This window comes from Telopea speciosissima, chromosome 2 (assembly GCF_018873765.1).
Source record: "Telopea speciosissima isolate NSW1024214 ecotype Mountain lineage chromosome 2, Tspe_v1, whole genome shotgun sequence".
Taxonomy (NCBI): Eukaryota; Viridiplantae; Streptophyta; class Magnoliopsida; order Proteales; family Proteaceae; genus Telopea; species Telopea speciosissima.
The window spans coordinates 56,152,315-56,164,833 of NC_057917.1; the positions used below are offsets into that span (position 1 = coordinate 56,152,315).

Below are 12,519 nucleotides of genomic sequence, written 5' to 3' on the forward strand. Positions count from 1 at the left end.
CCATTCCATCTAACCCTCGGGTACCAGCACAACACGGCGCATACGGTAAGAATGAGATGCAATATACAATTCCATAATCTGGGGTTCCTGCAGTAGATTTCCAAGACCGTAACCCAACACAAATCCATATCATCCAAATCATCATCATCGAATAAGAATAAATGCAAATATGCAATCATGCTTTAATGATAATGTCACAATATAATTCATAAATGCATGAATAAGCAATAGTAAACAAGCTCAAACAGTCACCCAAACCCACTCACCAATTACTTCAAATAGAATTTGTATAAGCGCAACGATTCCTGCTCAAAATCACTCCATTGCACATATGTTGGCGCCTATAGAAGTGAATAAGAGTGTGAGAGAGTGTAGGGGAGGCCCCATAGAGAAACCCTATAGTTTACATAAGTTATAAACCTTAAAAACTGCATCGGAGGCAACGTCAGACTCAGCAGGCTTGCCTCCGACCTTGAGTCCAACCTTCCTGCAGGCTCAGGCCACATCGGAGGCAAACATCGGACTCACGCAGTCTTGCCTCCGACCTTCCTGCAGGCTCAGGCCACATCGGAGGCAAACATCGGACTCACGCAGTCTTGCCTCCGACCTTGCCTCCAACCTTCCCTGCAGGCTCAGGACACATCGGAGGCAACATCGGACTCACGCAGACTCTACTTCCGATGCAACCCAAGTGTAATTTCAAGGTCTTTAAAAGCCTAGGGTTATCCCATTTGGTTCTCTAAGCCTCAAGGGACTAGGGAGGGGTGTCTTGGAGTCTATTTGGGTCTTAGAAACACCCAACATCCAAAGATTTAAGGGGGGTTTAAAGGATCAAAAGTTCAAAAATCCAGATTTGGGGTTTTCTTTGGTGGTTGAAGCTTTAGAATCAAATAGATTCAGCAAGAGGTCAAATAGAGGTCTTTATAGGATTGTAATGAAAATAGGATAGCATCCTACAAGGGGAAACTACACATGGCTCGAGCTAACCCTTTGGGTTTCCAAAAAAGAAATCCCCATCTTGGGGCTGCAACCAAAGAACCACCCAAGCTCAAACGAGCAAGGGGGAAAGAGAGAAAAAGGGGGGAAAAGGGCACTTGGCTTACCTGGTCTGAGATACACAAGATGTGCCCTCTTTAAAACTCCAAACCCAGCAGTCGTTTCCTTCTTCTTCTTCCCCTCCTTCTCCTTCTTCTCCTCCTTGTTGCCTCCTCTCTTCAAAGCTCTCCTCTCCTTTCACGATTAGGTTAGGAAAGAAAAAGAGAATAAGGAATAGTACTACCCATCTCTCTCATATAAAAAATCACCTTCATTGGCCTATTTGGATAAGGCCTCATAAGTGTAGGCTAGGGCCTGTTTGGATAGGGTCAAACAACCATCCATCCCTACACAAGCTTTAAAAATCCTAACTTGGGCCCCAAGGCCCACATAAGGTCAAGTTAATAAAAAGGGGTAAGGGTAGGGTCAAACATGGCAGGACACCAATAGTACCTTAGCCACAGGGTCTCACCCACAAGGGTCCTTGTCAGCAACATTGGATGCAGGGTCGGAGGCAGCCAGTAACCTTGCCTCCGATGGGTGTAGGAAGGTGGTTCCCACCATAAGAGGTCAGGGCCTTTGGACCACACTTCGAGGGCTTTGAGAGGGCAGTAAGCACACAACAAATTTGGTCAACTACTTACCCCTGATATGTCAAGGTGCAACCTCCGTGATCCCGACTAGTTTCCACAGGCAAACTCGTACTATGGTCAATAATTTTATAGCTGGGTTTGCCCACCAGTGAGAACAACTCACCAGCATATGTGACAGTGATAACTACATGTCACGGGGAAGAATTAATAATTAATTATACTCCCGGGGTGCGGGTATAACATTTACAGTCATTATGTTGAAGTCACATGGATTCAAACCTAAAAGGTTTGTGTGCGATCATGCAATTGGCCACTATTTGTATCAACTACAATTAGACAATGATTAGAACCAATGCTTTACAAAAATTGAAGCATTGATAAAGCTTTGTCGCCAATTAGGATTACATAGGGCACAATCTGGCCGAACATTTATATTTGAGGTGCCACCACGCTTGTTATTCCATGTGTAAGAAGGCCCATGGGAACCAAGATCAAAGGAACTTACAAGAATCCAAGAAATCCTTGAAGTTAACAATATCATGATAAGTAGTTTGAGATCATCCAGTTTTCTCATGCCCAAAAAGATAACAATTAAAGTCTCCAATACATGACCAATTTCCTTGTCTTGATCTACCAATAGCAGATATATAGTCTCAAACATGTTGCCGTCTATGCTTTTATAGATAACCGTACACACAAGTTAAAAAGAAAGGAAGTTATCATCAGAGTCGACTTCCACATCAATGAGTCTTGAGTTAGCAGATAAAACATTAACCTTGAAATTATCCTTTCATAACAAAGCAAGACAACCCGAGGTGCCTTGGGGATCAACAATAGCTTTGTCATGAAATGCCATTGCCGACAAAGTCTATTAATTCAAGTATTTTGGCACTTAGTTTCCATAAGATACACAAAATTTGTGTGCTCAACTTGATGAGATTATGAAAGGGACATAATGTCGAGGGACTCCCCAGCCCTTGACAGTTCCAAACCAAGAGTTTCATTGCTTCCCTTGGGGCTGATAACTTCCATCCACCACGGGGTTCTGCCCTAAAAAAGGAGACAGAAAGTCATTTGCATTATTTCTCACCACATCGGTATCATTTAAGGACTGTGATTCTTCATTATCAGTTCTTGGTCATTTTTGAGATTGCAACGGATGAGTTGCTCAGATGATACGGGTGGGTTACATGGGATGAGGTGCTAGTTACCTTGCAAAGCAACATGTTGGCTAGTGGGTTGAGAGTAGTAGTTTGGGTTTGAGAGAGTGCACTTGATAGATGGGGCAGCAATGTTGATAAGGCTTGAGGAATTTCAGACGTTCAGGAAAGTTGATGGAGGTAATGAAGGAGTTGATTCCCAGGCAGTTCAAAAGGATGGTCATGATATAAGGCTTGAGTAATTTCAAACCCATGGATGGATGTGGGATGATCTTGGGATGGATGTAACGTAGGGCGATAGGAATTTGTAACTAATGGACTGGGGATTGGACTGACAGGTGGAGGATAGGTGGCTAAAGAATTACTCATATAATTATAAGGGTTATATGACTTAAGGGAGGTTGCACGGGATAGGGGGTTGAGGGGGTTATGGAGTGGGTAACGTTGGCTATAATAAGTGTTGAACATGGGATGGTGTGGGACGAGGGGGTTATGGATAATGGATGATCAACAACAGTTACAAAAATAGATTGATTGACCCTGGTTCGAGTAACGGGTGGTGATTGGTGGCGGCCATCTGTGGTTTTGGTGCTGCTGGAAGATTAGGAGACTGGGTTTATGGGATTGACGATAATGGCTAGCTCCAATTAATAAGCATTAGGGATTGGACAATGAAGGTGGGGATGATAACGATGTTTTTTGAAAAATGAGCATGAAGCATTTGGGTTACATTATTGTGAAGTGTAATGAAGTTTTTTTTTATGAAAGATTAAATATATTGAATAACGCAAATTACAAAGTTTTATGGACAGGAGATATTATATCAAACCACTTAAAACCTATTATAGTAAAGTTGTCAGTTTCTTCAGCAAGTTCAAAATAGTTATCTATAAGATTCCAAGGAACAGACTTTAAGTTTAAGGGGTTAAGTAATTCACAAAGTCCTTTGAAGCGCAATGAAGTTGTTCATTCTCAAACAAGGAATGGCATCTCTGCTTATCATGATATGGAAGGCCATGTCTCTCATGTGTGTGAAAGATTAGTCCATCTCCATTCCTTGGCTTCATAGACTATGTTTGTTTGAAGCTTTTGGCTACAAACATGACAATCATTAGTAAATTGCATTTCTACAAAAAAAAAAACAAATAAATATAATAATAATAAAAGAGAGACAATCATTCATACTAGATTCCACTAAGTGTTGGTTGCCATTACGATGCCATATTTGCAAAGAGACTTTCAGTGGTTTCATATATTAAACCCAATCAAACATTATCACATATTAGAATAAGAATAAAGTTTTCATCACTGCGCATGGGGGAGGGTTTTGCCGTCATCCTAGGGTTCTAAAACACCCCCCTAGTTTTGAATTATTGAACATATCTCCACATTGTTGTGTGATACCCTCTCCCACCCATTCGAAGAAGTCGTAGTCAAGGGATTTTCCCGAGCTAAGATTTGGTCCTCTATGTGTATGTGTGGGTGTGAGAAACTCAGTTTTACTCCACCGCCCGGTGAATAGATTCCCCCTATGTTAGGGTTGGCAAACCCCTCCTAGGTTTTTTTTTTTTTTTTTTCATAATACCCCCTGCGTGCATATGGACCCACCTCGGTGAATGGAAACTCGTTCAATATATATTATGGTGGTTTACTATGATTCATTAACAGACCTAGAACTATCAAGTTGAGTATTAGTATACTAAGTAAGGGCATATTGTTTGGTTGCAGATTAAATTTCATGCTTAGCATCTTTTGAGAGGCAAATATCCTACCAACCTTTAAATTGCTCTATAAATCCATTGATAATAATTTTTTGCAATGGTTGAATCTTTATTATCTAAATAATTTGAGGCTATGGCAAACATCATCATTTAGCTCATGATATTTATAATTTGATATTTAGATAATCCATCTAAATTCCATTAAACTATTGATCTACCATCATATTGAGCATAATTGAATGTATTTTCTTTTTCGAATGGTAGATCTATTGGGGTTGGCCTATGATAGTATGCTTTAGCGGGTGCAGTTGGCTTAATTTTTTGTTCATACATGATCTTATTTATTTTTAGAGGATTTGATTTATCCTTAGTATTAAAAGTATCTTCGACTCTAATTATCTCTTCTCTTGAATAATCATTCAAATCCTCTGTTATTACGTTGATTTGAGCTAATTCTTGTCTTTTGTTGCATTTAGCTGGGTCTGTGTTTCTTTTGCCTACATGAAGATCTGCCATGTGTATAGCTAAGGCTTCTATGAATTCATTATTTTATTTTCTTGGAACATGTAGTTTTATAGAATCCTTTTCTAAATTAGGTGGAGGTTTGAACATCACAGATCTTTCTTAATTAATCTTTTTAAGGTTCTATTTATCTTTGGGAACCATAGATAGCATATATTCTATCTTAGTAGTTTGTTTACTTATGGACTGCATGCATAAATTTATATAATTATTTTTTTCAGTAACATGACTCAAATGTTTTAGAGTAATATTACTATTTTTCCTCTTTAGTGGTATATGTTGTAAGAGAAGTTTAAGGAAAATCAAGTAAAGAAACAGATATTCTGTTTGGTTAATTCCATAAAATGACACCATTGTTTATAAAATAGTTTTCTAATTGGTTCATTAAATTGCTTAAAAAATCAATTCTCGATTTTACTTGTTTGAATTTAAAAAATAAATCTCTTTTAAGACGTTATTTATCAATAATGAAAGATTTTTTCAATTGTAGAACATTTAGTTAATTGGAAGTCCATGTCAGAGTATGTGGGTCCTATAGATCCTGTCTCGTCTTGATTTAAATGAATATTACTGGTTTCAGTAATTTTGACCATATAGTATGGATGTTGAACTTGTGATTCTGATTGTATAGTTTCTTTTAAAGATAAAATGATCCTTCTCATGCTTTGTTTGAGAAACAGAGGAACATGAAGCCCTATACGATGAAGGACGAGAAGTACTTATCTGTATTTTTTCTAGAAGATGAAATTGTATTTTCCACTTCATCATTAGAATATTGCAGTGTTTTTTCTCTGGAATCTTATTTTCCAATGGAAAAGGTTTGATAACTGAATGTAAGTGCCAAGTGTAATATCTTTCCATGGGATTATTCCTGGTACCATTGCATTTGATTTAGCTGAATTAGCTTGGAAAAGTATCGTTTGACCATTTGTGGCGTTTGGGACTAGAGTAGTCATTCATTACTTTATAATATACTCTAATTGTAATTGTCAAATTCTAAGATCCATGCATCATATTGAAACCATTAGTTTTGATGTTCAAGGTAAGACCTTCGAGGATATTAGGGTCTATTAAAATCGTAGGAAAGTTTAGGTAATAATTATAAATATATTGTCCTTTCATTAAGGTTGGATTTTATTAATCCAAACATAGAATCTCTAAAAATATAATGCCTAGTGTCTTTAACGACTGCTAATAATTATTTCATCCAAGCCTACTTAGGGGCTTATTAGCTACCCGAATTTAACAAATATGAAGATAATTATACTCATGACTTAAATGTTCTTCAATTTATTTTTTAGGCATCAACTGGAATTGATCTTGATATTCCATTATTCAAATTGTTTTTTCAGTAATTTTAATGGCATAATCACTTTTAAACTAAAAAGAACCTTTGTTATATACTTCATAAATATTTACTTTAGGTATGCTCCAATTTTCAACTTGCTTTTCGGCTTCTCTAAAAAAATGTTGCTTTAGAATTAAGGTTTATGACAAATGCCCCCTGAAAATACTCATTTATCCAAATGCCCCCTACAGTTTTTCTAATTGCAAACTCTCCCTACTTTCAAAACATGTAGCACTTTGGTCCTGCCATTAATTGAGACGTTAGATGTTAGTTTTAAGGAATCTAATGACCAAAATGCCCTTCTGATAATAACCCACCAAAATTAAAGAATAAAATGACCAAAATGCCTTCATCTTCCCCAAATTGATTAGGGTTGAAACTTAAAAAAATTTCCCCAAATTGGTTAGAGTATGAGCCCATTTTGATACTTTCCTTCCTTCTTCTAGATTGTTGTCGTCTCATAGAAGAAGAGCCCTTTGATTCTTGGATCCCAAGTACATGAACTCAGTGTGTCGGGTGAGTATAGACAGGAACCAGAAGTTTGCATTTTACCCTGATAACCAACAACTGGGTAGCCTGTGAAGATTTTGTTGTTATTTTTCAGGCCATTGGCAATTGATTTATTGTATTCCACAAATGAAGCTGCCAATGTGCATTTCCCATTGACATTCTTTGCAGACTCAAATACTTTATCTGTACGGGCACATGGTTAAGTTGAAATATAAGTGCTTGAGACCTGTATTTTGCACACAACTTAAAAATCAAATTTGAGGAATGAAGAAATATATACCTGAAGCACGAACTGTACTGGAGACCAAAACAGGGTTAGACTGGAACCCAACGAAGTCATATACTCCTTCTCCGGCATTGTTAAATGGAATTCGATCATCGTACCCGTACGCTTCTGTATGTCTTGATGCGTACCAGGTGATATCTGCAAATTCGTGTCCCTGTGCATGGTCCATGAAAGTATCAAGATGGGTTCAAACCCTAATCAATTTCAGGAAATTTTTTTTCAATTTCAACCTTAATCGATTTGGGGAAGATGAGGGCATTTTGATCATTTTATTCTTTAATTTTGGTGGGTTATTATCATAATGGCATTTTGGTCATTAGATTCCTTAAAACTAACATCTAACATCCCAAATTAACTGTAGAGACCAAAGCGCTACAATGTTTTGAAAGTAAGGGGAGTTTACAATTAGAAAAGTTATAGGGGGCATTTGGACAAATGGGCATTTGTCAAAAACCCTTAGAATTATTAACAGACCTAGAACTATCATTATGATGGCACCTATAAATAGTTCAAATTAGGTTTTTCATAGCAGAGTTTCTATTCAAATTAATGTATCTGTGGTATTTGTCAACATTAAACAGTCCTCTTAATAACAAACCCTTAACCTTTCAGCAAGCAATAATATAAGGTTAGTGTGACTTGAGTGATACTCATAAATCAAATAGTATCTTACTATAATAAACTTCTGTTCTTCTGATTTTGATATTAATTTTAGCCAGGATAAGTGTTAGAACATGATAGATACTCTAATATTATAAATGGATGAACACTACATTCAAAATGAACTCATACAATACAAACTTAGAGATAGTACAAGAAAAGAAATACAAACAACAAAAACTTAAAGAAAGAATATTTACATAGCTTAGGAGAGACACAAACTAGCAACACACAGTATAGCTTACAAAATAACATATGAGAAATTCAGACTAACAGTGTAAACACAACGAGCACTTTCATAACACACTTATTCACAACTTGAGCAAATGATGCCCTCAACACTCTCTCCATATACCTTATATAAATTTGAATGAACTTAAATGAATTATAAGTGCGACAAACTTAAAACTCTTAGAAATCCACTGACAAAAGGATCAGATTAATTATAAAAGGAAGGGGACACGTGTTGTTAAATCATGAAATCGAACTAGTCCAAGTAGAGTAGAACCTTTTAGCTACATGAACTTTTTTTTGGGGAATCTTCTTTTTTCACACGAAGTGGAATTATATCGTAGCAATCATCTCCACTGTCGTTTCCGAGGTTAACAGTCTCTTCTTCATCTTTGACAAAAGTGGACACACCATCTCTACCATCTTCATTATGAAAATCGTTGCTTAGTACCAACATGATTTGTCTGCAAAAATCTTATCTAGACAGAGAATAGATTAGAGATCTTAATTCATAAGGGGATTCTTGAGGTGAGGAAGCAATATCCTGAATTGAAGGATTGGAGAATTTAACTCTTTCTAGAGTAAACCTTTGTGGTTCAAATTGAAACGTATTAAACTTTTAACACCATTTAATATATATTTGCCTATTTAAAATAGTAACATAATCCCAATGTCCATAATCATATCCTAGAGATTTCATATAAAAAATAGAATTAAATATATATGTCTCTCTCATCAAAATTATGATTGATTTCATTGAATTTCGAGAGACACTCATTAAGATTAGGAGGAAGAATTTCATGGATAGGATCCCAAACCACGAACCAATATGGAAGGTCCTTTGAGGTTTGAAATATGAATTGAAAAAACCAACTATAAATTAAGAGTGATTGCTACTGATTTTGATTCTATGAGAATTTTCTCATAAAATTCTTGACCTTTATCATCACGAATTCTATTAGGATGGTCATCATTAATAAGATATGTGAAAATGGTTCTGCTTGGTGGCACCCCCTACGCCTCTCATTGGGCACCGTGAAATGATGTCCTTGCCCCCCTGGGCAGATACCTAGGTGCATTCCTCTATTGGCCCAGACACTGATGTAGAGACCATGCGACAAAGCAGGGATCTCATGCCCATAAGATATATAGCATCAATTTCAAAAGAAGGCCTACGGATGTTTTTTTTTTTTTCCAATAAAAGAAGGCATAACGTTGATGTTTTAATAAAATGAGTTTTTTGGAATGGAAGAGGAGATGCTAATAGGGGCGATTGCAAGTGCATAGGAGAAGGCATATATTGCAAAGCTCGGGGAGAAGATTGAGTTATTTTAGAAGAGGCGCTTGACAAGCTAGGAACTATTCCTTTTTGTCTTCTATCATTGCAAAACTCACGAGTTGAAAGTCAGACAACAAAATTTAATTCTATTTTAATATATTTAACATCGAAATTAAACACTGATAAAATTGCTAGTCATCAAACAAAGATCTGTTTGGATGCTAGATTTTTAACATCTTTTTACAACACATCCTTGTTGCTTTGCAATCAACTCGTACCAAGAATTATTGGTTTGGTAAATCACTGTCAAATTTAGCAACGCAATGAATTATAACTAGAATTTTCTTTTTAATTGTTGAGTAATTTGTTGTGGTGGTTTCAACAACAAATTTAGATGCGTCGGTCTCAACAATCTTAAAAACTTCAGGATTTGAGAGGGCTAAACAAGGTAGTTCTTTAGCCTTAAGTTTTAATTTTTTCGACAACATTTGTATGCTCAATTGTCCATGCTTCTGCCTTCTTTTTAAGCAGTTGAAACAGAGGCTTGCAATCTTTTGTCATGTCTTTATAAAATTCAGCAATATAGTTTAAACTTCCTAAGAAACGTTGCAATTGATTTTTATCTTTTATTTCATCAAGAAATTTATCACCAAATTGAATTGCTTGAACACCTGAATTTTTTATTTAAATAATTTAACCTTTTTAATACAGACATGTAATCCCATATTCTTGACTATTTTAAGAAAGATACGCAAATGTTTCCAATGTTGTTGGTTAATGGAATTTGAGAAGATAAAGACATCATCAACGTATACAATAATAAATTGAGTATAAGGAGTAATGAATCAACTCTAAAGGGGCGTCATTTAATCCAAAGGGCATAAAATTCCATTCAGAATGATCAAATGGTAATACGAAAGTAGTCTTATATTTATTCTTTTCAGTAATTTGAAAAAAAATTTATGCATTATATAACCGATTTAACAATTATTTCTTATTTAGAATATGGTATTTTATCCATTCTAATACCTTATTAAGGGGTATATAATTTAATACTAATCAAAGTGCTCCTCTTTCAATTTTTTTGTAGCATTTTTTATATAAAAGATAGAACAACTTCAAGGAGATTTACTTGGTTTGATAAGACCCTTTTGAAGGTGGTCTTGAATTTCTCGTTTGCAAATCTCCTAAAGTTGAGAGGGTATCTTGATAGTTCGTAGCTCGTGCTATGGTAGAAATTATTATTTCCATCAAAATTAGGTTCATAATGCAAGAGAGAGAGAGAGAGAGAGAGAGAGAGAGAGAGAGAGAGAGAGTATTTTTATGTTTAAGAATAAATATTAAATTTTGTGTATGTTTGGAAATTGTTTGAATGTTTGACTGCTTAGATAAGTTAAGACCATCCCATTGTAAATGAGACCAAATATTAATTTTGAAATTGTTTAATAAATAGGTCAGTTTTAGGATTGACACCCTGTGAACTGAACCGTCTCAATTACCCTCAACCGTCCATTGCACCTAGGTTATAAAAACTGAGTCCGGCTCAGGTTCTCGTATGAGGACACTCCTTGGGACCTGAGCACCACCCATATGGAATCGTACGAAGACCTGAGCCACACTCATAGAAAGTTGCAGAGAGGTTCGCTAGATTAATTTTTTTATGAGATAAACCCCATAGATTTTAACGGCTAACGTATATTATCATTATTTAATCTGACGGTACAGAATCCATGAGATCATCAACACCAAACTTCCTGGCCCCCAGCGCTGCTAGGTTATGGGGTGTTTATTTGTGTTTTACCCTCTCTCCCCGTAGCTCTGTACTTGTGTTATCAAACTATCCAGGTCCTGGGTGTTGCTCCTCACAACGGAGCAGAATAGATAAGCAGAGGTTAAAGAAGGGAAAGAAACAAAGAAAAAGTGTGTGCAAGTGATAATCCATGGCGTCGTCCTCTGCCAACCTATGGGTGTTGCTGGGATTGGGTTTGGCCGGAATCTTACTTATGACCAGAAAATTGAAGAAAGTCGTCAAAGAAGATTTTGGTGCTTTCATCGAGAGGTTTCAGCTTCTGCCCCCTCCTCAGCCTGCACCGCCCAAAGCTCCTCACCCCTTGACGGGTCTCTCCTTCGCCGTCTCAGATGTGTAAGCAAATGATGTCTGCTTCCTCTGTATTTTACATGTTGAATTGGGTTTCAGGTTCTATTGGGTTCTGCTGTTTGAATGCTCTTTTTTCCCCCCTCCAATAAGAGTATGTGGACGGGGTTTAGTTGCAGAATTAATTCTAGTTATCTGGAGGGTTCAGTGGCTGGGATATGACAATGTAATTGTACGTGTACCCGCTTAAATGACTGTTCACCTAAGGCGCGTAGTGGAGCTGCCTTGCGGGCTAAACATTTCTGTTTTGTTGCTCTCAATGCTAACAGATGGCGACTTCTAAGTTCCGACACACACACCCACATCCATTTCGTACTATATTTTTTCATCAAATACTTCTCTGAATCAGGAATAGATCTATGTGTCATCTGACGCATCGACTCTTATCAATCAATAGTCTAAAAAATCTTACTGTATATATTGATCAGTGGTTGTTACTCATATTGAAGTTAATGTGAAAAAAACCTTCATCAGGACGGTCTTCTAAATCTGTATAGTAGCTGTATAGTCATGGATGCAAACTATGGGGTCAATGCTCCTCTTTTAAGTTAAAAATTGGTGGTTGGTGTGTATTAAGTGCTCTGATATCCTCAAACTTCTTTGTGTTTGATATTCTTGTCGTTAGAGCATTGACATGATTTTGATATCTCTTTCTCAACTATTATATAGGGAAGCTCCTGTCCACAAGTAACTGTGTGATACCTTGAGCGAGCTTTTTGAGTTGATGTAACTGAGATAAATGATACCCTCATAAAATCCAAATGAAGTTGCTTTGAGTTGATTGGGGAAATATTGTCACTGTATATAGAAGTCCAAGCTGAGGAGAGTTAAGGCTAGTTAATTGTCCTCTGTTCTGGGACCATTCAAGGGGATCAATGCTGATGTGATGTAGGGATCAAAGTTTATATTGGGATCATTTGTTTGAGTTAGTTTGGGGCAACAATGCTACACAAAACTCTGATTTGACATTTGATTTAGGGAGATCTTTAATGTGGTCACATGGGCTGCCAATGGTGATC

General features: G+C 36.7%; 1 protein-coding gene and 1 long non-coding RNA gene across 2 annotated transcripts in view; one reads left to right on the forward strand and one right to left on the reverse strand.

Annotated features, from left to right (window-relative positions):
- The first annotated feature begins 2,331 nt into the window (after nucleotides 1-2,331).
- The window catches only part of LOC122650272 (translocon at the outer membrane of chloroplasts 64), a 44,805-nt gene continuing 34,617 nt past the window's right edge, over nucleotides 2,332-12,519 (forward strand). The window contains exons 1-3 of the mRNA XM_043843643.1: nucleotides 2,332-2,343; nucleotides 10,734-10,737; nucleotides 11,247-11,488. Coding sequence (XP_043699578.1) covers nucleotides 11,286-11,488 — 203 coding nt within the window. The 5' untranslated portion in view covers nucleotides 2,332-2,343; nucleotides 10,734-10,737; nucleotides 11,247-11,285. The remainder of the gene's footprint in view (nucleotides 2,344-10,733; nucleotides 10,738-11,246; nucleotides 11,489-12,519) is intronic.
- On the reverse strand, nucleotides 6,931-7,236 carry LOC122650275. Its single transcript, XR_006331407.1, has 2 exons — nucleotides 7,170-7,236; nucleotides 6,931-7,072 (listed from the first exon to the last, which is right to left on the reverse strand). It is a non-coding gene; the product is annotated as an uncharacterized LOC122650275 (long non-coding RNA).